Source organism: Eublepharis macularius, chromosome 11 (assembly GCF_028583425.1).
Source record: "Eublepharis macularius isolate TG4126 chromosome 11, MPM_Emac_v1.0, whole genome shotgun sequence".
Classification (NCBI taxonomy): domain Eukaryota; kingdom Metazoa; phylum Chordata; class Lepidosauria; order Squamata; family Eublepharidae; genus Eublepharis; species Eublepharis macularius.
The window spans coordinates 81245485-81273381 of NC_072800.1; the positions used below are offsets into that span (position 1 = coordinate 81245485).

At 40.4% G+C, this 27897-nt stretch overlaps 1 protein-coding gene across 1 annotated transcript in view; it reads left to right on the forward strand.

Moving 5' to 3' along the window:
• Positions 1–27897, forward strand: part of PTPRN2 (protein tyrosine phosphatase receptor type N2) — an 816843-nt gene that overhangs the window by 719536 nt on the left and 69410 nt on the right. The window contains exon 14 of the mRNA XM_054990963.1: positions 11596–11790. Coding sequence (XP_054846938.1) covers positions 11596–11790 — 195 coding nt within the window. The remainder of the gene's footprint in view (positions 1–11595; positions 11791–27897) is intronic.

The following is a 27897-nucleotide window of genomic DNA, read 5'->3' on the forward strand; positions in this document are numbered from 1 at the left end:
CTAGTAGGTTGTTCCCAACTTCTTCCCCTGCTAGAAGTGCCTCTAGCCAGGCCTAGGCTTAAATATTTGCAGATGAGGAGAATTGGTAAAAATAAGCCTCCTATCTGTGGTAGATTCAGTGTGAAAGACTGTGCATGTAAAAATCCTATAAAGTTAGACAGCTTCTATGCTGACCTAGAGGGTGAAGAGGAATGGGAAGTATAAGGAGTTTTGCTTTTGGACTTTTCAAGGTGAGAAGAAAAAGACAGTATGTTTGTGCCAAAGTATCTTAAATGGGAAAGCACTGAACTCTTGGGCTTAGCTGAGGGGTAGCTACAGATTTTGGTTTCTGAAGCATCTTCAATGCATATACAGGTATATATGTTTGGACTATAATACGTATATGTGGAATTGAGTTGCTTTGCTGTGGTTCTTCATGTGTAGTGAGAGGAAGTAGGGATTTAAGTGGATTAATTAAAAACGCAGGAGCCATGAGAGGTGGATTGTTGCATCCACTGCTGGGTTGGGGTTTTCCTGTGAAATGTCCCTTCTATAATTGGAGAGAGTTACATAGCCTTGGCATATATTGGTGATAGGTAAACTATAAAAATGGTCGATCGGTGATTGGCACTTTGTATGCAGAAGGTCCCAGGTACAGTCTGGCTTCAAGTGTCTGGAGTCAAGTTCCGACAAAAACTTTCTCTGCTTTAGATACGAAAGAGCTGCTGTCGAATGAAGTCATATTGTATTGAAGTGCTGCTTGGAGAAAAGGTGTCCTAAAAACATGCCTGTCAATTAAATCTTTCTTGTTTCTAATATCTTCTGTTGCTGTTTTTTTTCTTTTGGTTTGGGATCCATCTTAGATCGACCTGGCGCTGAAGAAGAAATATAATGTAGATCTTTAAAAAACGGTTGCCTTCAGGAGGCAGAGTCTCTTTCTTCTGGGTATCCTGGGAATGGGCTCACTTTTACTCAGTTCCTGAATGAGTGCCAACTGATTATCAAATAATTGATTATAGTGGCTGCCATTTTGCAAAATTCTGTATGTAAAAATACTAAATAGGCTTTAAGGTGGCAGGACCCTGTACAATTAAGTTATATACTTTTTCAGTAGCTCATGGCATGTGTGATGTGGTGGGAGATGAAAATAATTATGTCTAGTAGAAATATCCACCAGAGCAAATTACAAACATGGGGAAATTTTGGATTAACATTTGCACTTTTAAAAAATGTCTTTCAAGATACCTAAACTTTTATCTTGCTGCCCCCTAGTGATACTATTCAGTAACTGTTCTCTAGTGGCTCAGCAAATGACATCTGTATTATAATCCTAAATTAAGATAAAAAAATGAGTTTTTCTTAGCCATATCCAGTTGTCTTCCAGCACAACTTGGCAGTCATACAGCACAACTCTTAGATGCAAACTCAGCCTTTACACTTTCTAGAACTATAATATGAAAGTGAAAATATGCAAATAGCATAGGGGTACTTTTTTGTTAAGGGATTTAAATTTCTATGTATGGCAGAATTCCAAGGTCTGTCTCTTTTCAAGCACAATTTTATCTTACCTTTCGCCAAAGATGCTGAGTGTCTTACACAATACTTCTCCATTTTATCCTCACAATTACTCTGAGATTGATTTGAGAGCATGATTGGCGCCATGTCACCTGCTGAGCTGATTGAGGATTTGATCCTTCTCATCCAGCAGTCTAACCTCTGTACCAGAATGGCTTCATGTGTATGCCCTGTTGGTCCCAGACTATTTATAGACTGCTGGCGTTTTTGTTCCCTCTTGCTTGACTTACCTCTTGTTTGAGTGCTTCATCAGAGAACTGTGTTAGGCTTTCAGCCAGTGATGGCATTTGCATCTTGAAGAGATAAATAGAATGCCCTAGACTATAATTACACTTCTGGAAAAACTGTGGATATTTGTATCCAGGACTTCCTGATTTTCCAGTTCGTACGTGGACTGTTGAAAATGTAGAAAGCAGTACCTTGGAGAACAAGATGGTAGATTCATCTATGTTCTTTTGATTATCTCCCTTGTGTGAACTGTGAAACTCATGCACAACCCATTCTTTCCTTCATCTGTAGTATGGATAGACCAAGGCAGTGCATTGGTACTGTAAAGTTTGTAAGTGCCAGATGTGCCAAACTAGTGAACCTAAGACTACTGCCATTCTCCAAAAGCACCTCTTCATACTTGTGTCTTTTGTGGCCAGTCAAGTTTGGTAGCTGATCTGTTGCTCTGGGCTATTTGCTAAAGTTTTGTCCTCCTTGTAAAGAATTATATTGCTTGTAAAGAATTATATGCCAGGTTCCACTGGCATTATCAGTTGGCTGGATCAGATCATGACACGATTTGGTGGCAGCACGGTACGCTTCTTAGAATTTCTGGTAATGTTGATTTCTTAATGCTGAACATTGGTAATGCTGATTTCTTATCTGCGCTAGCAAACAAGCAATTAGAATAGAGTACTTTATCTGCCATGGTATATTGACATTTTAAAAAACCTCATAGTTTGTCACATGAATGTAGGATTATTACAAACCTCATAGTTTGATTGGGGGATCTTTTAATAGATACGGTGTGAGTTACGCTAACAAAAATAAAACCCTTGCTTGTATCTTGAAACATAATTTATTGGATGAGACTTAAATGCAGTGCTTGCGCTGTTATATATGATCAATAACTATCTGGTGTGTGGTTCCTTTAAGAGAAAGGAGTATGACCCAGATTGCTAGTTTTTGGAGAACGGATTAGGCTGCATTTGGCCTAGCCAAAGAAGACTAGGAACTAAAAGTGCAGATGTTTAAATAAAGTTCTATTAATTCTGTTCTGTTGGGACTTTCCTCCAAGCAAAAGACAATTCATGGCATCTGAGTGGGACATACTGTGGCCTTCACACAGAGCAGTATATGAAATTTGTCACTCTGGATTAGGAAAGTGGAAACCCAGCAGAGAACTGGGTAAGACTGAATGGGTTTAATAAAGCTGGTAGCTGCAGGACCAGCTGCAGATAAGAGGGCTGCAGCCCCCAAAAGCTGCCATTTTTCTCACATGTTTTGGGCAAGAGGGAAGGGATTTGTAAAGCTTCAAATGGCAAGTTTGTGGAAATACACCCTCACAAAAACTCAGACAAACTGAACTCTTGAGGGCTTCTGAAGACCAAGGAAAAACACCTCAATGCAGAGGGAAAACTTTTGAGAGAAGCCTAGGGTCTAATAGCAACGATGAATGGGTGACCAAGCTGCCATTACTAAACTGTGCTTGCAGAGATGAGGGAAATGTGCTGAACGAAGAACATTGTTATGGGTTCAAACTCCAAAGAACTACAGGAAAGGCTGCTCAAGGAAGACCATTTAACTCTAGGAAAAGCCACAAGAATAGATAGAGTGCCTGAGAGATCTAAAACGCACAAAAAATGCTTCCCAATAACAGCCAAACTGAATGGGATACAACAAGGGTCTGTAACAAGATAAAAATACAAAACAATAGAATAAACTCTGTAAAAGATGTGCACTGCAGCATGTGAAGGGAGATTTGTGTCAAGTTCTAGGGAAAATTTGTATCAGTTGCCATAAAGAAAACCACTCTGCCATTTTAACCACTCTGCCATTTAAGCCGAAGGAGCAGAGGAACCACGATGGAGAATACATGCAAGAAGAATGCAGCAAGAATTACTCAACAATATTCTTAGAGGGGAATATTCAATATTCTTCTTGGGGGAAGTAGAGGTGATGAAGCAAATGCAATCATCTGGATAGGCTCAAAGGCCATACCGATAACCTTCATACCCAAAATTGACATAAGGGCATTCCCACCTCAGAATATAGGAAACATCTAGCTGATTATTTTGCTGTCAGACAAGCAGAAATTCCATTATGATAAAGTTCCATACTGCTGAGATCACTTCACAGATGGCCAAGTAGTTGGACAGAATGATCACATGGGCAGTGGCACCATGCCTATTGCTTACTGTGAGATGGGCACCTTTCCCATTGCTTACTGTGAGATCTTGGAACATCCCAGGTTATATGTAGTGCAGAATGAAAATGGATAGTCACTGAAGCAAAATCACAGGAATTAAGATTTGATCCTGCAGCTGAAACCTCATATAAGTAATTAGTGTGGATGAAGCAGCAACCAGCTTGAACATCTGTATGTAATCGGTGTGAAGAAACTACATAGAAGACAGAGAAACAAGAACTGTTAGACAACTCTCTTAGTAAGTACCAGCAAATACTCATTTGAGGTATGGAAGAATGATCAGACTCAAAGAATGGAAAAACTATTAGATCACATTGTAGTTGCATAGTTCAGCAGGAAAATTTATAGTAATATTTTAGGGATGTAATCTATCCATGATTAGCTGATTGCGTGGCTCTTTTTGGAGAGACAGCTAGGAGGCTGATCTTAGGAGGCTGGCTACTGGAAAGCTGACTTGGCTAAAACTATGTGTGTGTGTTTCAAGTTAGATGATGGTGAACAGTTCATTCCATATTGTGAGTCTCCATTCCTTCTAGAAGAGGACCGTACAGCCTGAGAACATTTGATTCAACTGAGGAAGAACTTGGTTTAAGGATTTTCTTTTTAAAATGGCTTTTGCTTGGGTTATATCCATATCTAATATTACTCTTGTGTAGGACTGGAGGATTGAATTGATCACTAGTAACTGGTTCTGTACAAACATGGTTCAAATGAATGGGGCATTTGCATACAAATGGAAAAGATTTATTGGGAAATTTCCAGTACATTATGAGTATTGCCAAGGCCCCAACTCCAGTGTCTTGCATACAACCACCACCACCACCACCGATTTATATACCGCCCTTCAGGACAACTTAATGCCCACTCAGAGCAGTTTACAAAGTATATCATTATTATCCCCAAAACAAAACACCCTGTGAGGTGGGTGGGGCTGAGAGAGCTGCAGAGAGCTGTGACTAGCCCAAGGTCACCCAGCTGGCTTCGAGTGGAGGAGTGGTGAATCACACCTGGTTCTCCAGATTAGAGTCCCGCACTCTTAACCACTACACCAAACTGGATCTCAGTAGGATATTTGTTGTTGTTCTTCGACATTCTCTTGTCTCCTCTTGAACACAAATATTTTCATATGCAAGAGATGCATGTGAAGGCTTTTCTGGTTCTATCCTACTAAAATCTTCTGCCTAGTTGTGCCAAGCAGACATTGATTTTAGTGATACGTATTACTGATAGCATGTCAGAAGCACAAGGTGCTGCTGCTCTTTAATGCAGCATTTGCTAAGCGGATTTCTTGAAAAAACGTTAACGCGAATAAGCTCTGAGAACCTATGTTGTTTTATAGACTACGGTGGAAACCAGTTAAGCCAGAGTTCTGGGATGCAGGGCAGTTGGCCCCATTTAAATCAGTAAGATTGAAACTCACATGTTCTGGCTTAACCTGTTCAGGGATGGAGCTGAGAAGTTCCTGTGATGTATAACCTCAGATTTAAGAATAGCAAGGGCGGGGGGATTGGTTTTCAGCAATAACGCCATCCTCTATTTTACAATCAAGTGTATGTGATAAATATATTTTTTTGTAAGCCAAGTGGTTTTAGTGGATTTTTCCAGAAGCTAGAGGTTTAAACCCTGTCTGTTTCCTATAAAATCTTTTCTACCTTTTCCTTCTCATTTTCTCCACACTTTTGTGATAACTTGATGGCTGTCATCTACTGTGAAAGCATGTAGCAGCTAAAAGCACATTGCTGTCAGGGAGCAGGGACGTCCTGAAAGAACTGGTGCTTGTGGCATTCTGCAGGCTGCACATCCAGATTGGACCTGGCTTGAAACCTTTGCTGAAATGATGAGATTCACTTTCAGAGGGCTGTGGGAGTGCATACAATGCCTGCGCTGATATAGGTCATGAAAGCAGAAGACTTAGACTGTGCCTGAGAGGTAGCAGTGGCAGCTGAATGGAAGAGCACCTGACCAGCAACATACAGAACCTGTGCCCATTTTGTTCTGAAGATTAGGGGAGCTTTTGCTAATCCTATTTCTCTCCGGTGTCTTAAGAGAAGCAGTCTTGTCTATCTTTTGAGGGAAAGAGGCTTCAGAGGAGGCTGCTTATAGTAGCCTTGCCTAGTCCTTGTCAGTCCCTTCTGGCAGTGAATCTCATGAGCTTCTGTTCATAGACTATAAAGTAGCCAGTGCCAATCCCAATGTTGTCTTATTGCTTAATTGCACATAACAAAGAAAGGGGGCAGCTTACAGATTAAGTATATTTAAACAAGTTGGGATATTAGTCTGAGAGCAAAAGATGACTACTTTTCATTTCAGCGTTGCATAAAGCTTGCTGCACTTTATTTAGAAATTCATTTTAATAGCTCTTTCTTTCTGCCTAGCTATCAATTTTGTGGAAAATTGCACAGTTGTGCGTTCAGTTTCCAGTCTAAAGAGACGACAGACATTTTTTTAAAAAAATATTGCCAGTTATCTTTATCTAAAATAAAGTTTTTTTATAGTTGAATGAAACACCATGCTCATTGAATGCAGTTTCCAGAATATTTGATTGTGATAGTTTTTGCCACACAGTAACATTAGTTCTTACATACTATAATTTACATTATATGTTATAATGGGATTTAATTCATAAATGATGCCTGTAAATGAACTGCATGCAAATAAGAGTATGTATAAGATAGCCAAGTATTCTTGTTATATATTTCATAGCAAGGTAAACCAAACAGAACTTTTTGCTTGAAAGAGGTTGTGAGTCTGTGAGATAGAAGAGACTGGCAGTGCTGGTAATGTGTTAATGTAGTTAAGTTGGAATGGTCAGGTGTGCATCAACTGTTAACTAAAGCCATAGTGCATCAGGTAGGAAAAGTGAACTTTCTTCTATCTTGAGCTTGTGTGGGGTTACTTCAGAGTAGCCAGTGGAGACGTATCCAGTAGTTTACAGGGGATAGGAGAGACACAGGAGGCCAACCTGTGGCATGGCTGCCACAGGTAGTGAGAGTTGGTAGCTGCTGCCCTGGCTGTAACAGAGTATATCTGGTTTTGGCTATTCCAGAAACTGAGTTTTGGTCACAGCCATGCCATATAATTACTCTAACTTTTTTGAAATGGGGAAATCTCTTTGAGAGTAGTAAGTTTGTCGATATATGATTTTGAGAACATGGTGCCCGGTCAGGGACAGACTAGTGGAGCCAGGAAGGCAGAACTGGGGCAAGTCAGGAATGAAACCAGGGCAGAATCTGGCTTTTGATGATAGTGATAGGGTGCAGCCTTTGTACTATGGGTAGAGCCTGCCAGGATATTATGACCCCAATTTTGATTGCCAGGGAGGGCATGGTTTTAATGATCAGACCATTAAAATACTGAACAGGTGTAAACCACAATAGGAAATACGGGAATATATTACTTCAGCTGTATTGTTGCCTCCCTCTTCAGGTGGGTAATATTGCATGCATGTTGCAAGCAAAAATGCATTCTTTCCCCTACAACAACAACATTCGGTTTATATATTGCCCTTCAGGGCAACTTAACACCTACTCAGAGCGGTTTTCAAAGTATATTGTTATCATCCCCACAACAATCACCCTGTGAAGTGGGTGAGGCTGAGATTGTTCCTGGAAGCTGTCACTGACCCAAGGTCACCCAGTTGGCTTTGAGCCTCGTGGAGTGGCCAGCATTCCCAACCAATGTAGCTGCTTCAAAATATTTTGAGAGACCTGACCCTTAAAGAAATCAACCTTCAAGTTTAGAGAGGCAAAGAGATCAAGAGTTTTATTCTGCTGTCTGCTGTGTAGCAGCAGAAGTTTGAGCAGGGCTTACGAGTCACGGGCAGAGGGCACCCCGCCTCTGCCCTGGGGCAGTCATTGCGTTGCATGGAGCAACAGGCAGGAGTTCTTCCCCTCTGTTTTGCTGCCTCTGCCTTCTAGAAGATGCTGCTTTTGACAATGGCCATTCAACTCTCTGGTTGTGCTGGAACACGAGACAAGATGGATAGCATTGGACAGGAAGGAAGACGTGTCAGTGATATTTGTGGACATCTTATTTCATATTTCTTCAGACAGGAGATCCTGTTTTGCTTTTAATGAAGATGGAAAAGAGGAAACATGATACCTGTTGCTTTAAAGCTTGTGTATCACTTTCAGTGCAGTACTAAAAAAAAAAAGCTACACCCTTTTAAGCCCTTTGGCATCACTGGGCTTAGAAAGTTTTAACTCTGTTCAGGATTGTGCTGTTTGTGTTGTAATCCATTGTACTTTGGGCCTTTCTATTCCTGACTGGTTCTGTTTTCTTGTGTATGCAACTCGATGAGAGCTGGCACAGAAACTTTTATTTTGGATTTTTATTTGAAACTTTACAGTAAGAAAATAAATTGTCCAAATATCTGTTACCAGTTGATTAATTTGTACCTAGTGCAAAAACAAAATAGGAACTCCTTCCCTTGTCCCACCCAAACAGCATAATTCATTTATATTTCTTCAGATAAATTTGTAGATAGAATAGAACTCCTTTCTTAAAATTTGGATAGCATGCTATTTCTAACCCCATTATTCTTTGTATAAATGCGAGATATTAATTACCAGAGAAACTTGTTGTAAAAAATGGATGATTATGACTTCAGGCGGGACATAAACAGTAAGAACAGATACAAATGGAAGTAAATGCCCTTACATTACTCTGCAGTCCTGTGCAAAGTTATTCCTCTCTAATCCTAACAGAATTAGTGGGTTTAGACGGACTAACACCACACAGGACTGCACTCTGACCGTTCTCAGTTTGATTATGAATTATCTCACATACTGGCTTGTTGTAAGAAATCTTCTTTTGCAGCTATTTATGGGATAAGCTTCACCTTGTAAAAATTCCATTTGGTTTTCACCCAGTAATTTGTCCATGAAAGTATGTAATGTTCAACCATGCAACAGTTTCTCCATACAGATTACAAATGGAATCCTCTAAAATTTGCTTTTATTTTCAGATATATATCTGAAAATAGTTACTGATATATATATCAGTAACTAAAGGGTCCAAATAATGCTTTGAAGCATGCCTGCACATGTCTATTGGAAGTCACCTCCAGGCAATCTGGGAAGTAGGAAGAATGGCGATCCTTAGCATATAAATACCTTTCACTAATCCACACAAAAGTACTGGACTCCAACATGGGCTGTGAGTGGATTAGCTGGAGACAGCACAGTTGCAAGTAGGGGTGTGTGCTTTAGGTTTCCGATTCAGAATCGGGCCAATTTAGAAAGATTGGGGGTTCCCGAATTGGCCCCAGCCGATTAAATGCTGGGCATTTAGAAGGCTTTTTTCAGCTGATGACACTGGAATCCCCTCCCCTCCCACAGCAGCCACCATTTGAAAGCAACACTTTTCTTGCCATTTGTAAACGGCAAGAAAAGCGCTGCTTTGAGCTTTGGTGTGTTCTGTAAAGATTCCCAGATCTTTACAGAGCATACCGAAGCATTTAAACACCCGAATCCCAAAGCAGTTTGCCACTTTAGGATTTAGGTTGTTTCCCCGCTTTGGGGAAACCTGAATATTTTTCGGGCACATACCCCTAATTGCAAGTGTAACTTTCTCTAATACATCGCTTTCAGTTGGGAAGTCATATGTTTTGAGAGAGCCTGTTACATATTTGCCTACAGATTTCCCTCAAGAATGGTGATGGTGTGCAATCTAGATGCCCTTGACTCAGTGCGGTTGCATCTGATGAAGTGGACTCTGGCTTACGAAAGTTTCTGCCACAATAACTTCCTTAGTACATAAGGTGCCACAGAACACTCTTGTTGGTTTGTCAGCAGTAGATTAACACAACTATACCTTTGGAGATTATTTAGAGTTTCTGTAAGCGTCAGCTGATGAATACAGGAAGCTGCCTTTTAGTGAGTCACACCCATTGCTCTGTCAGAGTCAGCATTGCCTATTCTGTCAGGCAGCAGTTCTCCAGGTTCCCAGGTAGAGATCTCTTGTGTCAATTGGAGACGCTGGAGAATGAACTTGGGACCAGCAAAGCTCAGCCACTGAGCCATGGTATCTCCCCAGACAGGAAAGAGAAAAGGTCAGCTGTCATACTCTAGGACCCATGGTTTCTGAAAGACCACCTCTCTCCTTGGGAGCCTGCATGCCAGTGAAGTTCTGCGGACCAGTCTTAGTGACATGCCTGAACACAACCAGTTATTGAGCCTTTTCAGCTACAGCCCTTCAGTTATGGAGTAAACTTTCTTGTAAGGCCCAATAGAGCTCTTCTTGCTGGTCATTTGATTGGCGGGGCGGGGAGGGAATGAGAACAATTTCAGAAGGCTTTTTGTGGGTTTTGTTGAGGAGTATTTGATATTTGTGCAGTTGCTGTTCTTTACTGTTTTAATATGAAGATATAGCTATACATGGGTGAATTATTTGTAGACACCTCGGGCATGTGATGAATGGCGGGTTAGAAATGTTTTACAATAAAGTGCTGATTGCAGTTAATTCATGGCAAAATTCCCATTTAGATCCAGGGAATTAACTTCCTCAGAGTGTCAATATTATTCATAATATTTAAAGTATCATGAATTGAATGATGAGTTCTTGAAATGGAAGATTTAAAAGAAAGGCAGCGTCAGGTCTTTGTTACGTGCTGTTCTTTGGAAAGCTTCAGAGCAGGTTATTCGGCCCAGGAACTGAGCACATAGCTAAATTAAACAAGCTCTTTGCAAGAATGTTACTTTAAACCATCCCATTGGTTCCTGAATTGTAGTTCTTTGTTGTGATTATGTGATTTTTTAAAAAAATCAACATTTGTTAGCGGTACTAATGCTTTTTAAAGAATTTATTTTTGTTAGCCCAAGGCAAGTAACTAAGAACTTGTCATGTGAACCTAACATGTTACAAACCTTCAACAAAGCCATTGAGTGCTTAAGTTTGGGCTAGTATGTCTTGCATTGTGGCTTTAACAGCACGGGATTTTTTTTCTTAATAGGTCTTATTAATGTATTTTGCTAAAATTTACTGCCTGTTTATATGTAAATCAACCTCTGGATGTTGAGTATAATTGGCTACTGGAAGTGGTGTGGGCTGACTTGCTTTTATTCTTCCACATGAGAGGTCAGTTTTCTCTTGATTGTTCATGCCACATGCTTAGCCAACCATCAACTTCCAAGGCCATTGCTCTGACTGCTTTAATGAAGAAAAATGTAATTGCCTATTGGCCAGAATCCACATTGGAGAAGTTGTTTGTTTCCTTGTTTGCTGTTTTACATATTTGAGCTTAAATCCTGTTCTTTCTTCTTTCTTTACAGTAGTGTTAATTTCAGTAGTATCATAAAGTATGGGGTGAAGTTAATGAGATATAAGGAGTAGTATATAAAGTTATTTGTCTTTCAGGATTTTCCTTCCCCGAAATACTTACATAAAGCTAAGTTAAAATGCTGGTTTGAAGGATTTTTTTTCTCCCAAGGCAAGATGCAAATAGTTAAATAGAAATAAACGTGAGCATAGACTTCAGGGGGAGTAACAGAAGTGCATTTATGTGTAGGATTGAAATCCATGTCTGTTCAGCGCGTATATTAACAGATGTATTCCTTAAATGCTGCATCTTAATCCTACGCTGTTCTCTCCCTTTCCCTCCCTCCCTCCCTCTGTCTCTCTCCTAGGAGCTGTGCCGTCAGCGTATGGCAGTAAAATCATCAGATCACTCTGAGCCTGTGCATACTTCTCGTATCAATAGCATATCTTCTCAGTTCAGTGATGGGCCCATCCCAAGTCCTTCTGCACGGAGCAGCACTTCATCCTGGTGTGAGGAACCGGTCCAGTCCAACATGGACATCTCCACAGGTCACATGATATTGGTAAGGCAAGATTTCTGTACTGCCCATTGAAATGATGATTTCAACTTACCCATAGCTTCCATTCTGAATTGTGAGCGATAAAATGACAAGCATGAAATAAACAACACTCACCTCCCATTTTTCTTTTTTAAAGAAGTAAAAATACTAATACGGGGAAAAACATTTTAAAAAATTAAGTGGTTTTAAAAAATAACAAATGCACCGTTGTGATTATAAAAACATAACAGCAGCCCAGTGGCCCGTCTAGTCCATCGTCCTGTTGAAGGTGGTGTCCAAAGAGGTTTCCTTGGCAGGCCAACAGACAGCGCAGAGACTCATATCTTCCCCTGAGGGCGGGTCCTCCTAATGGCAGCATGCCAAGGCTTTTGGCTCTGAATATGGAGACTTCCATTTAGTCGGCATGGCTGGTACCTGTTGATGAACAAATTTGTTCTTACTATGAATATTATAGGAGCTGTGAATATGTAACAAAATATTGACATTTTAAAGGAGCTTCTTGTCGAAATAGATGGGAAGTGTCAGCTTTGTGGTTAAAACATTCTTTGTTTAACTGCATCTGAAAATCAGCGTCTCAGTTCTAACCACATTTATTTTGAAGCGATTTCCATTGATTTCAAAGGAATTGTCTTATAAGTAAGCAAATAGGCTTCCAAAGCCAGTGATTTATTTCTGAAAAGAGAACTTAATTGATATTCCATCTTCTGCATCCAGGGAATGTGTGTGGGTTGGCTGCAGTTACTCGTTGGTCACTCTGGGTGTGCTGAGAATCATTGTTGGTGAAAAAAATAGAATCTAGAATAAGGTATTTTAACATCCAGTTTCAAAGTTTTAAGTGCCAGCCTCTTACAGGGATGTAAAAGAAATGTTAACATTCCTAAACACCAGAGTCAAAATTGGTTGCCTGGTTTTGTGTTATGCATGTTCAAGATTTGGCATAGGGAAAGAAGGAAAAGGTCCAGGTCTAAGTCCATTTGCAGCCTAACTCCATCTGCCTGGGTAACTGAATGATTGCTCAGAAGTGTCAGAGATGTTTTTGTACTCTTGGGCTGTGGAATGGTTTATATTTTAACCTGCAGCTAAACACACTCTGTGCAGTGTGGAACTCTTTTTTGTGCAGTTTGGCATATTGGTTTTCTGATAAAGAAATAAGAGATGAGGAAGAGATGAGGAGGAGTATAAAATGATGCATGTTGCTTTTTTTTGGGCAATCTTCATAACCTTATATATTGTGGATATACAATGGCACTGATTATTTAAGTAATGAAAGGCATTTATTAACTTAAATTGAACTCTACTCAAAACAGTGGCTTCTTCCTACCATTCTGCTCAGCACGGTTTGAAGACTTCCTCCACTGGAGGAAGCACGTCTGCTTACTGTGCAGTTTTAAGTAGAGTTACACCTTTCCGAGTCCATTGACTGAAATGGGCTTAGAGGGGAGTAATTCTCTTTATACCCTTAGCCCTTCCTGGCAGCCCTTCCTGCAGAACTTAGTCCTTCCTGGCAGCACAGTTCTCCTTTTCTGCAGGCAGCACAGCAAACCACAGGACAGGTTCCCAGTTTTTTCTTCCAATTCTTTGTGAAGACTTCTTGTCCTTCCTTCTCAATCCCATTATAGTGGCAGCTGCAGCACACAACTGGTCTCTGTTGTGTCCTACTTCAGTTCCCTGGATTCTTGGGCTTTAGTTCTTGTTTGCTAGTGTCAGTGTCATTCTTCATCTACCCTGAGTAACAAACCTGTGATGAAGACTCCTGTCCCATACTACTCTTCTGGAAGGTCCAGTTCAGCATAGGCTCTTCAGAAGGTAACATTCAGGAATGCTGTCAGACAGAGATGTGGCCTCAGCCAGGCCGAAGAGATTGGAAGGGTTTGCAGACTGAACTGAGGCAGAGCAAATGCACACAAGGCCACCAGGCAAACTGAAGTCCAAGTCAGGTATATTGATGATATGAAGACTGCACTCTGGACCTTATTCCAGAATGTTATTGCAAATAATGAGAGTTCCTGAGGCAACAGCTGTGAAGTTACAGAGCAGCCACTGTGTGAACCCCTCATATAAAGCATTTCTGCACAGCATTATCATGTCAGTTCTGGCACCAAACTGCTTCAGTTTATCCCCTGACTTCTGCATATCACATCAGCCATTGGTTTTCACCTCACATTTTTCCTGTTTGTTCTTTGGTTCGTTGGGGATCACTTTTACCCCCCGATCTTTTTAAAAGCCAGTTTTGAGCTGCATTTGTTCCCATATGTAATGTTTCCTGTGCTTTTGTTTGTTCCACCCACTTCCAACCTGCTTGTTGCTGTGGCTGTGGGACAGCCCATAAGCTGATTGTACAGAAAATCCATATCTGTAACAGTAAATTAGAAGTGGAACTTTCAGCAGATTTTATAAGGACAAGAATCCTTTGGTCACAGAGGGCCCAGAACTGATTATAATGGGGGTGTAGAGGGAGACTCAGTACCTGATTAGAGTTTAGGAAAGCAAAATAATACTAGCCCCAAATCATTTGGAAGGAGAAACCGTTCCCTTACTCTCCCCTTCTTTTCAAAGGCACCTCCATTTCACTTTTTCCTTCTTTCCTACTTTCGCAACTGTTGCTGTCTTTTTTCCTTCATTTTCCCTGCCTGTGTCTTTCTCTTTTCATTTTCCCTTCCCTCTTTCTTGTTCTGTTTGGTTTCAAAAAGTTATTGGGGGGTGGGCAATGTGCCAGCTTTTCAGGAAGGGGAAAAAAAGTTTGGAATACGATGCCATATGTGAACATTGCTCTTTTATTTAAGGGATTCTCTGTGTGCTGTATAGCATGCCCTTTTGGCATTTTCTTTTGGATAACTTGTGGACTATATAACAGTGCTTGGTTTCATCAAACTTTTAGAACTTCTGTAAATCTGTCATCAGTAGAGATGGGCACAAACTGCAAAATGAACTAAAGTTCTTCACGAACTGGGCCGGTTCGTGATTCATGAACCTGCAGTTCATGGAAGCCCCGTTTTCATGAACTTCCACAAACTGCTCTGCTGGTTTGTTTGGTTTGTGTTAAACCAAGCCGGCCGGGTGAAATGCCCCTTTCCCTGCCGCTTCGCAGCACAGCAAGGGGCATTTAAACCCCCAGATCATCTGCTTGGCGGGGACTTCCCCGCCAGCCAGCTGATCAAAGCTGGCAGGGTTTAAATGCTCCTTCCGTGCCACTGTGCAGGGGCATGGAAAGGGGTATTTAAACCCTTGGCCTTTTCCGCACTCCAACGGCAGGGCTTCAGGCTTAAGCCAGCAGCCCCGCCATTCCCTTCGCTCCACTGCAAGAGTGGCTGCAGGATTCCCTGGGTGCTCCCACAGTGGGCAAATGGAGCGCCCGCTGTTCCTTTCACCAGCTGCGAGCGTGGCCAGGGAATCCTCTGGCCGCTCCTCCAGCAGGCAAATGGAGCACCCGGCAGTGGTGGGGCTGCGGGCTTAAGCCGGCAGCCCCGCTGTTCCCTTTGCCCCGCTGTGAGAGCGGCCATGGGATCCCCTGGCCACTCCTGCAGCGGGCGAATGGAGTGCCCAGTGGCGGCAGCGCTGCTGGCTTAAGCCCGCAGCTCCACCGTTCTCTTCGCTCCGTTGCTTTTTGTTGCCTACAGTTTTGTTTTCAATATTAACGTTTTCTGTTAATATTACATCAACTCAACAAAACTGAGTGAGGAACTAGAAGTGAAACTGTTTTTCAGGTTTCTTGTATTAAGAAATGGTTAGGAATATAGTAACACTGTTTCTTTGTCCAGCATTCAGCTGGTGCAATTCAACCTTGAATGACCTGATGTAACGTTTTATTTATTTTTAGCAACCATACATGTGTTATGCATTAGATAGGTGAGGTTTTAAAGAAGGATTGATGAAATGATGCAGCATCTGGGGAATTAGAACTACAAAGGAAAATGTCTGTTTGTGGGGGTGGTGAAGTTAAACCAATTGGTTCTAAAAGAAGCAAATATCCATAATTCAAGGAATTTGTATTCGGTATCTCTTGATCTGTGTGGAAAAGGAAATAGCAGACAAAATATCTGATGTTATTGCAAGCCAGTAATAACAACTTTTGACAAAAGGTCAAAATCAAAATTGTTTCTTTAGCTTCAGTACCAAGAAGAATGTTAAATGCAAAGTTTAACCGATGGTGTTTTACCCAGCGGTGGGATTTCCAGTATCCTTTTGAAAGGCATGTAAGAGTAACTTTATTATTTTGTATGAATATCACATTGTTTTTAAAGTGCCAGTGAACTTTATCCTAAAGCATATTGCAATACACTGAATGTTTCATACATGTTCCAGTACGTCACATACTTTTATTACAATTCAGACATTAGCTCTTTGTCTCTTCCTCTCTTCTTCTTGTATGCCCATTCTCGATTGCTCGTGGCATGCACTGAACTGAAGAAATCCTTACCTCCTTAAGCCTTTGTTTTTCTCTCCAGGCAAGCAAAACATGGGCAGCAGGTTGCCATTCTTTCCAGCTTGTCCTCACAAATAGGCATTTTTTCCTCAGAGTGAGTTATTCTTACTGGTCCGCAGACAGACAGACTTCAGCATCATTCCCTCCAAAAATTTGGGTTCAATCCCGCAGCTTCTTTCTTTGATTCTACGGCTAGTGCCTTCCCACCAGACTGACCTGGAGTTGGTATTTGGCCAGTGGTAAAAGATTTGGGCAACTCTGTCAGGTACAGGTGAAGTACTTTTAAAACATTAATTTTATTAGAACAGCAGAAGAGATACTAACATCAATAACTTTGATATATTTGTTGATTAGAAAAACAAATCCAAATGGTAATGGACGTGAGCCTTGCCACCAATTACTGTTTTGTGTTCATTTGGACATGACTGTAGTTGGCCATTAGGAGAAGCTTTGCTATGCTTCTCCTAATGGTTTGCCCTGGTGGCTGCAGAACTATGAGTAAGTAGCTCTGATTCTTGCCCTTCCTAGTCAGTGATACGAAAATGAAATAAGGGGCAAGTTGCATACTAACTCAGTGATATTCATGGCTTCATGAAACTGACAGTTGACCACAGACTTACCACTTGACCATTGCATTAGCAGTACTGGACCAGTCCACAAACCAGTGTACCAGTTCATTGCCCTTGGGAAATCACCCAGTCATTGCCTAATTATCAGTATATCTTGTATTCTTTCACATCATAGAGGTACCAACTTTGGAACTCTGGGATGATTTTGGAATTTAATATGCAGATATTGTTCTCATAGCTGATAACAAATTTGAATGAGGTTATATTTCTGAGACTTGTTCGTTTTTTGTAGTATTTTGAGGGCTTCTGAATTTGAAACTGAACATTGAAAATATCAAGTCTTCGTGATTAAAAATTAGATAAAAGAAATGGTGTAATATTCTAACCCCATACCTTGTTCACATGAATAAAATAATTCAAATATGCTTACGTTTTGTAATATTCAAATATACTTACATCTTTTGTTTTTTTAATGAAAGCTGAAATGGAAAATCTTGAAAATATGATTCTGTAGACCCAGGGAAAAGAGCCTATATAATATAAATGTTGTAAAGCATGCAGTAATTAAAACCTCATTAGTATGTGGGGGTGGGGTTAGTAGCTGTAAATAGAAATATATAGTGAATACAAGGGATGCATTAGTCTGAAATTGTATTTTAATAGCCTTGATAGCCAAGCAGAAAGACCCAGAAATAAATTATACTTTGCTCTTATCTACCTGAAAGGGAAACTGACTTCTACCATTATTTGGAATTGGCAGCTTTGGCTGTCAACTTGGAGGCACAATAAGATTGAGGAATAGCTGTCATTTCTCTCTGTGTTAGAGATGGGCACAAACTGGGAAAAAAACGAACTGTGCGGTTTGTGGTTTGTCACATTTCACTAACCACGAACTTTCACGAACCTGCCCCGGTTCATGAACCAGTTCGCTTGGTTTGTGAAAACATCACATCCAGGTCAGCAAATTGTCACTTCCGAGTCAGCAGAAGGCCACTTCTGGGTCAGCAGAAGGTCTGCAGGAAGTCCATCCCCTGTTCCCTAGGAAACTGATGGATCAGCGCCAGGCTGTCTGCAGTGACGAACCAAAAATTGAACCAGCTTAAAGTTTGTGGCAGGTCATCAGACATGGACTCTGACAAACCGCTGGTTCGTGAACTATGAACCAGCCCGGTTCATCATGAACTTTGGTTCGTATTTCGGTTCGTGCCCATCTCTACTCTGTATTTTTAATTGTGGGAGGTAACTGTTTTTCTACATTTTTTAGAGTGCTTAGCAGTATAAATTTAAATTAAGGACTAAAGGGTTATTGATTTAGTTCTATATAATAGTTGTGGCATTTCCTCATGAGTATAAACCTAATGGTGATTCTTTTTCTTTTTAATTTCTTCTACAATTAGGAATAGATCCCAAGCAGCTTTTCACAGTGGGGTTGATTATTTTTTTTCCTTTCCTCTATATTTGTTGGTTAAAACAGTGCACCACTTCAACTGGTTTTCTTGTTGTTCTTATATTTTTATCCTACTTTTTCCCCAATGGTACCCAAAATGGTTTAGTAAAATACTAGCAAAATTTAAATAAATATAAACAAACAAAAGACATTGTAAAGATACAAGCAAAAAGTACAGAAAACATCCTTGACTGGATTGGTACCTACCAGATTGGTCTTGTCAGGTCACAGGCTGTGACCCAAGGGCCAAGAGCCCTTTGGCTTTTGCCATTCAGTTCACACCACTGGTCCTTCTCCCCAGCATCAGAACACTTCCCTTTTCAGAGTTCAGCTCCCTCTCATACTGGGAAACTTGTAGCCCTACACCAGAAAACATCTCTTTATGTTCCCCACCATAATTTCTGTTACTAAGCAAAGTGGTCTCTTGAGTATACCAGTAGCACAGCAGATGTGAACACAATTTATAGAGGCCTATTAGTAATAATCCTTTCCAGCTTTTCTACTTTATTTAAAAATTACATTTCCTTGGCCCCCAAATGCCTGCTGAAACAGAGAAGTCTTGGATTGCCTCTGGGACATGCTCAGTCAGTGGCAAAAGTTGGGAGAATGACAGTTCTAGGATTGTGACATAGTCATTAGGAGTTCTTTTACGAGTGTCCTTTTTTGAAGTTTGCACATGGATGGTATTATGTGCCTCATCACCAATAACAGGCTCAAGCATATTGCCATCCTCTTTGCTAAGATCTAATTAACTTGTGACCTAATCAACCTTTTTAAAGCCACTTACCATGTATAAGGAAGATTGCTGGGATAAGCAGTGGTAGGTCATTGGATTTGGCACTCGCTGCATCCATGAAATTTGTGTATAACACAATAGAAGTTGAGCACTTTTAAGTTAAGTTGATTTCCCCGGGCAGAATTTTATTTTATTTATTTATTTCATTTATACCCCACCTTTCTCACCAGTGGAGACCAAAAGCAGCTTACATCATTCTCTTCTTCTCCATTTTATCCTCACAACAACTCTGTGAGGTTAGTTAGGTTGAGAGGATGTGGCTGCCTCAAGATCACCCAGCGAATTTCCATGGCTGAGTGGGGATTTGGTTTCCCAAATCTTCATCTTACTCTAACCCTTACACCATACTGGCTCTCCATTTAATTTAAGTACATGGTAAACTTGCTGATTGAAATCATTGGGACGCGACTTCGTAATTTTGGCTGGCCAGCGCTCATTGGGTTTAAAACCTACATATCAAAATAAAACCTAACAAGTCTTAGAATTCTGCTCCCAAATCTCTCCATCTTTGATGGCCCCAAGTCAGCTGATCTGCAACTTTCAGAATATTATTTCTCAAGCGAGGGAGTCCTGAATTGCACGTATGTCTTGCGAGACCCTCTTTACTGGTTCCAGTACTGTGTTGTGTTGTGGACTGTAAAACTAAAGAGGTGATGATCAGACACGGGTGGGGAGGTAGTCTAAAACATAGATGTTCTCTTAGGTGACGACTGTTACATATAGTAGTTGCCTGTAAAATAGCAATTTGTATTTCTTGTTAATTCATATACCAGCCTAGATGCTGTATAAGAAGGGTCATTCATGTTGGGGCTCATTCCTCTTACGTGAAAGATTTTACTGTCCTGTGTAAATAACTTGAATGAGAACTTCTGAAGAATATGAACTTTGAAATCATGACAGTATGCATGCACAGTATACACAGGGCTGCAACCTGTGCTGCAGAGCCAAATACGGCTCTTTAAAAAACAAAAATCAGATTTTTCCGTTAAGATACATTGGAGAGGTAGGTGGGATGCTAGTTTAACTGGTATGTGGAGTGAATTGTAGGCAAAGATTTTTATGGGACTAACGGGCTTCTTAGAGATACCTTACAGAAAAGAATTTGATAGATGAGAACAACTGCCAGTAATCCAAGCATGCACATGTGCTTGCTTGCTTATTTATATCATTTATAGTCCACCTTTCTCACTGAGACTCAAGGCAGACTATATTTATGGTAATACATTAAAAAAGGCCTTGTGTGTGCCACTTCCTAATAAAGGACTTGCAACAGCCAGTCTTGGCTTGCAGAAACTTTAATCATGTCAGTTACCAGTAATAGTAAGTTATAATTTCAGGTATGCAAATAACGTTTCTTATAACGGCTCTTAGTTGATCTTCCGCTCTGAAATGTATTTATTTGTTATTTATAGTCTGTCTTTCTCACAAAGACTCAAGGTGGATTACATAGTGTAAGTCAATAGGATCAACCACTGAGACATTCAATAAACAATGCTGTAGGGCAGGGGCCCCCCCCAGCATGGTGTCTGTGAGCACCATGGTGCCCGCCAGGTGTTTTTAGAAAGTGAGCAGGCTCTTGCCCAACCAGGCTTCTGATTAGTCATTGGAGCTGTGATTGGCTGTGTAGATTTTTTAAAATATTGCTTTGGAAGCAGCTGCCACTGTAGCAGAAGGTTCTACACAGTGTGACTATGAGTAAGCTGCAGCGGCCATTTTGTGGCTGGCTGTACCTCCTGCACAGTAAGCTAATCTTAGCCGTTTTGGGGCTGCCCCTTCCATGCTGTGTCAGAATTCCAAAGGTGTCCATAGGCTCAAAAAGGTTGGGGACCCCTCTGAAAGGGTAGGCAAATGCAAATTTGCAAAGCAAGTGCAAATTTGCAAAGCAGAAATAGGATTCAGAGCTGAAACAGTGCTGAAACAGAGTATAAGCAATTATGCCTGATGTTAAATAAGATAGAAATTACCCAGAAGAAACATACTTACTGCAACAGATAGTACACAGTAGTATAGGCTACATTTCCTTTCTTTTTACCAACACAGGAGAAGTTGACAAGGAGCAATCTTGGCAATACTTTTGAGGAGTTTCATGTTCCAATTTGATTCTTTAATCATAAAAAATTGCTCTGCGAGCAGCTCTAAAATGTGTCTCCTTTTTGAATTAGCTATACACTATGAGGTCTGCAAATGTTAGCAGTTCATGATGATGTTCTAAGGTTTCTAAAAATCCTGAACAGAAGTGTTGTATGCCATGGGGAGGAATGAAGAGAAGGTACGTGTTCTTAAATGGCACCAGAAAAAGGAACAAAGTTAATGCTGTAGGAATGTTGGTCAAGGGGTATTCTCTAAGACAGAGGTCCATAGGGGTGTTGTAGGAAGATACTTCCTTGATGAAATTACTCATTCTTTTCTGAAAGCCTCATTTCATTTTCAGCTGCTTGGAATGATGGACAAATAGGGTACAAGTCTTTTAAACTTATGGTTACAGTATTCATCCCCAAAGGACAAAATAGTTTGTAACTATGGTTGTCACAATTTTTTTATTGGACAATGACTTTAAGAAGCAAATGGGGGTTGGTGGACTAAGATTCCTCTCCCAAATTATTGTTGTGGCTGCCAGTTCCTTATATATACAGAAATATCCTCCTCTTTCAGCCTCAGAATGTCGATAGTGAGCTAAGCAAGGCTGGCCATCGCACAGGAGCTTCTAGTTACTGACTTTATAATTTTGGATCTAGAAAATTAGGCAAAATTGAAACCAGTTGGAGGGTTTTTAAAAAAAAGATTAGAGACACTTTCTGTTTTGTTAATATTTTACCTTAAAATAACACTATTTAAAATTGTAAGTACATTTAGGGAGCAGACCCTAAGGAGGTCTACTCAGAAGTAATCCCTGTTTTATTCAGTGGGGCTTATTCCCGGGAAAGTGTTCTTAGGACTGTAGCCAAAGAGAACAGTCCTAAGGAGGTCTACTCAGAATCCTACTCAAGTCTGCTTAATGGGGCTTACTCCCAGGAAATTGTGCTTAGGTTTGCACTGTGTAAGTATATCTTTTCAGTTTGCTGGAATGAATTAGTGGACCTTCTTGTCAGTCAAGTACAAATTTTCTCCCCCCCCCCCTTTCATTATTCTTGTATTAGGGAACAAATTCATCATTGAATATTGCTGCCAGTAATATACACATTCAGTTCTGATCTTATTGTCACCTAGATTTTCAGAAAGAAAGAAATGCACAAAAGGAATTTGATAAAAGAAGGTATCCTGGGTGAATAAACTCCATTTCTTTACCATATTCTTATTAACTCTGTAATTAATTATACATAACTATGGAAAGCTATGGAAATTGCATTTTGAGATGTATCATATCTGACTTCATTTCAGACTTCCATGCAATTTAGTATTAATGAAGCAGGGATGGAAGCCCCAAATCTGTAATTATTACTTACCATTTGAATGACAAGCAAAAATTGTTATCAGCATAGTTTCAAATGAAAGAGGATTAGTGGCTAATGTTGAAATTGTTAAATCTTTCTTATTAAAATAATTTCGATGAAAGCGTTTTGCCTGAAAGAGGTTTCTGGAACACTGTTTGCCATTAGAACAACCATCTCCACTGTTCAGTATGCATTTTTCTAACTTTGACAGCAGGGTGCAAATATTTTTCAAATGAATGAATATTTTATGGGGACTGAAGCTGTTCATGTGTGCTCTGTTGCAGAGCTCCTTGCTGTGTTTGTGTGTTTGTGCGTGTGTGTATTAATATGTGTAGCAGGAGAGAAACACAGTATGGAATAAAGATGTCTAGGCTAAAGTAGAAGGAAAACCCCTACAATAGCCAAAAATTATGATCCCAATTTTGTGGGGGAGAAATAGTAAAGTTCTGGGGCAATATGAATCTAGATACTGACAATGCTTCTGTTTTTGTGTGTGCAAGGCTTAAAAGTGCAGATAAAAAGCATCACTGCTGCCATCTTTGTGGTTAGATGTCTGAATAATTGGCATTCTACTCAGTGAGAGGAACTTGAACTATAATTATAATAATTTGTGTAATTGCATATATCAATATTAAATGTGATTTTGAATTGAGAAATTGAATTCAGTATTATATTTGGTTTAATGTAAAGCTGTTGCCAGTTGAGTTGAAGAAAAAGAGAAACAAAATGAGTCAAGTCGTGAAAGCACATGCAAACCTTCAAATTGCACAGAGCTCTTACTCTCTGATCTCAGTACAGTTTTTGGAAATCCAATTTACTTCAATGGAATTTATTTCCAAGAATGTTTGCTTCAGATTGCAGTCTCAAAGGGTGCACAATGGGAAAAAATCACTCATCCACACTTACATGCATGATATTGGCTTTTTGGGTGGAAGTGGACAGTGAACAACATACAAGTGAACAACATGTCTATGTTGTGGGGAGCTTCTCCCATCTGGAAGGCATCTCTTGGCAACCTCTGTCCGCAGTCATAACATTTAAATCTGCCATATCCCCACATAAACACATACTTATTTATGTCATTTATAGTCTGCCTTTCTCATTGAGACTCAAGGTAAATTACACAGTGTGAGTCAGTACAGTCAGTTTCAAAGACATTTCAATAAACAATGCAATAGGACAAATTTACAAAGGTATAAAGCCAGCAGAAGTCCAATACAGAGTTGAAGAAGTGTGGAAACAGAGCACAAGCAATTCTGAGGCATAGATTATAAATCCATTGAATCTTATATTTAAAAGTGATCTACTGTGTGGTTTAAACAAAAGCTTTGAGTTTGAGGGAAACTTCTCTTTCATGCTAGTCCACTTTTTCATTTAAATAATTGGAGTTAATTAAAAATGTATTTTCTGCGTCTAGTGGAACTGAAAGGAAGGGATTAGCTCACACAATATATTTTGTTAACGTGTGTTAGCAGCTGCCTTCATAAAACAGTGTTTCCTCTTATTTATGGCTTGTTTTATGTTAAAAAAATGGCTTTCTAATTCCTCCATTTTCTTTGTACTCAACATTGCCTTTCTTTTGTTTCCAAATTGAAAGTAGGTAGAAGGTAGAATAAAAACAATTAACTGGAAAAAGCCACAGGGATCTTGCCTAAAACTGCTACTTGCAGAGCAGGACTACCGGCATATGCAGTTCTCTCAGGTGGGTCGGGAGACCAAACTGTACAGATCCCACTATACTGTGTGATAGCTAGAGAACAGATCTAAGTACAGTACCTGTTCTGCCAACAGTTCCAGATGGCTCAAGCAGAACAAGAGTCAACATTTTTCACAGTGTTGTATTCCAGTCCAGAAAGACATTTGAGGTTGTTGCTTTGGGGAGAGAAGTTGGACTCTGATTACAGTTAACCTCAGTAGGGAGATAGGACCTCTTTCATTAATGCAGCAGCTCATTACTGAAGCTTTGGACAGTCCCTTGCTCTTTTTTTCTCTCCTTGCCCTGTAACGTGCACAAATGTGGCTCCTTCTGAAAACTCAAATGCTGTTCCCTGTGGTAGGTCCTGGGGCTCCCTTGCATTGTATGTATAATGAGTTGAATGAACACTTCCAGAACATGGGAGAAATGCTGGAAATGAGTGTGCTGATAACCTGGGGAGATGGTTGCCTAAGCTATTTTATTATACCTTTTCTCACCTTTCACAATACAGATACATACACGTGGGATAATAGTATTTATTTTCAGGACATACTTATATACATACAGGGCACATATTACTCCCATCTTGCAGCAGCTGCACTGGCTTCCCATGGAGTTCCAGATTAGATTCAAGGTTTTGGTTTTAACCTTTAAAGCCCTAAATGGACTGGGACCAGCATACCTGTGGGACCGTCTCTCCCCATGTGTGTCTTGGAGAGCATTAAGATCAGCAAATAACAACTTGCTAGTGGTCCCCGGCCCCAGGAAGGCCCGGCTGGACCAGGGCCAGGGCTTTTTCAGTCCTGGCTGCATCCTGGTGGAACTCTCTGTTGGAGGACACCTGGACCCGCCAAGACATTGTCCTTTCGGCGGGCCTGTAAGATGGAGTTGTTCCACCAGGCATATGGTTGAGGCCAGTCTTTGACTTTCTGATAGCTTAGGAGCCTCCCTACCGGTCTCCTGCCCGGGGGTGTGTGTGTGTGTGTGACAAAATCACCTGCCCCCTGTAAGCGCTGTCACCAGAGTATTATCAAACTGTGGCCCCCATCCACTCCTCTTGGTTTGTTTATGTTTGGATTGGGGAGACTGGAGGGGGCCACCATCTGATATGCTCTTTTATGTATTTTTGTTTTCTGCATTTTAAAATCTATTTATATATATATATTTAAATGCACATTGAGCATTTTATTGTACCCCGCCCTGAGCCCATTAGTGGGGTGGGTGAGCTAAAAATGAATGAATGAATGAATGAATGAATGAATGAATGAATGAATGAATGAATGAATGAATGAATGAATGAATGAATGAATGAATGAATGAATGAAGCTTTTCTGCTATATACTCCATGCAAAGTACTTGGTTTCATGTGTGCACAGTATGTTTGGGTTTGGAAGAAGAAGAAGAAGAAGAACAAACTGCTGAGTTGTAATCAACTCCCGGCATGGGGCATTCCAGGCAAGAGATGAGCAGAGCTGGTTTGTCATCACCTTCCTCATAGCAACCCTGGACTTACTTGGTGGTCTACCATCAAAGTACTAACCATGGCTAACCCTGCTTAATTTTCAAGCTGGGCTATTCAGGCTGCTCTTGGGCTTGGAAGGGAGGCCCAAAGTTATGTGTGGATCAGAGTGATTGTCAGTCAAATCTACATTTTAGGATTCTTTTTGAGAATAATGCAAAATCATGTTATTTTGTATCCCTGCCTGAACACTTGGAGTAGGAGGAATACCTTTTGAATTAGTCAGATTTACATCAAGTGTCATGTATTTATGGTTCATTCTGTCTTGCCCACATTTTATATGCATACTTTGCTAATTTACATATATTTACAGGTTATCAAAATGAATACATTGAGCAAACAATTTGTTCCATTTCTTCAACCATCTTGACTGTGGGCCAAACTACAAGTGACAGTAGCTACAGGTCTACCTTTTGGCTGCCGAAGCCATTTTAAAAGCAGTTGTAGTTCTTTAAAAATTGCTTCAGGGCCTCAGTCCAGATTGCAGAGGCCCCAAGTACTCTTGTTCCTCCTCTTTTGTTTTCAGGTGCTGAAAACAATGTTGTTTCAGGTGAAACAACAATGGGGGGCTGTTCGGCACCTGAAAAGGTTGGGGGAGCTCCTGGGAGTCACTGCACCAGAGTAGACCTGTGGCCACTATCACTTGTAGTATGTCCCTCTGTTCAAACTTTAACAGGAAAATTTCAGCGCAGATCATGGCTCTTTTACAAGGCTGCAATTTTGACACCTTTCCTTGAAATATTTAGAGTATTAAAACAAATGTTCTATATGTTGTGTTCCAGTAACATCTGTATCCACTCTTCCTTCCAGAAGCGTAAAACCCCATTCATGGGGATCTGACACAGTCTCAAATGCAGGGATTTGGCAGAGAGGGGCTTGCTTGGCTTAAGAGATGAGACCTTATCTGGCTTTTTGAAACAATTTTCTAGACCCTCAATAAACATCATTTTGTTGCATTAAAAAATCAGGATGGTGCACAGTTTTTCCCCCCTTGCAACAGCCTCATGAGGTACTTCTGACAAAGACAGTGATGTGATCAAAGTTACCCGGTGTAGTTACGGTTAAGTGGTGCTTTAAACATGATTTTTCCACCTCCAACCTAATATACCAGCGTTTTTCTTGTTACATACTTTTTCTGTTTGGTTGCCGTGGTTATTTTTTTCTGTATCACTGAGTGGTTTCAAAACAGTTGTATAATTTGTACTTTTGAGGAAGTGTCTGTGGTTTTGTTTCTTGTACAAAGATCAAAATCTTGCATCAAGTAGTGCATAATTTTGCCATGTGCCACCCTGTGGATCTATAGCACATATCTGTATCATCCATTGCTGTTTCCAGCGGCAGCTTTTCAAGCAGTTACATGTGAATGCCACGTCCTCATCTGTGATGAGTTCTGCACATATTGCTGGCGCTCACAAGAAGGACCTGCTCAGCTGTGGCTGCATGGCTATAAGTTTGCATGGGCTACAAAAAAAAATCACATTGCCATAAGTAAAATGGAAAGAGGTTTGAATACATGCTGAGAACCATTTTAGCTAACTCTTGTAAAAACGTTGATTGGAGCTTTATATTTTGCTCTTAGTAGCATGGTAACGGCTTCTTCATGGCATTTTCTTCACACAATTGCTGCAGGTTAGACATGGCCAGTGACGTAGTCCTTCCTGTCTGAATATTTCCAGGCTGAGAGAGAGTGACATTCATGTGGGACAGTCACATTGTTATTCTATGTTCCACAATTCCAAGATGTACATGTTACCAGAGTGGCAGGGTAGAAGCCCCAAAGAAGCAAATCCTAAATAAAGGGTGGATGGTTTTTTAAAAATTGGATTTTTTTTAACACTTTAATTATGGCCTCTTTTTAAAAAGTCACCAGTTTGGAAGGAAATCTAAATGTTAACACAGCCTACAATTTTAAGAGAATGAAAATGAGTCATTAGTGTGTATAGATTTGGATGTAAAGGTTGCTTTTCAATGCCAAAGAGGGAACAGGAAAAGAAGATATCTGACTTATAAGGTCAAGCTTTAGAAATGACACATTATAATGATTATAATGTTCCTAATATAACTCAGTGACTCATGAAAGGTATCAGGATCCATGAGATGCCTCCCTGTATTTCACCTGGATCATTTACAAAGCCCATATGGGAGATGCACCTATTCTGTTTCCTCCTGGCATCTGAGAGCCAAGCTACAAGTGACGCCTTACACCCGTTGGACACTTGTCAGCTTCCC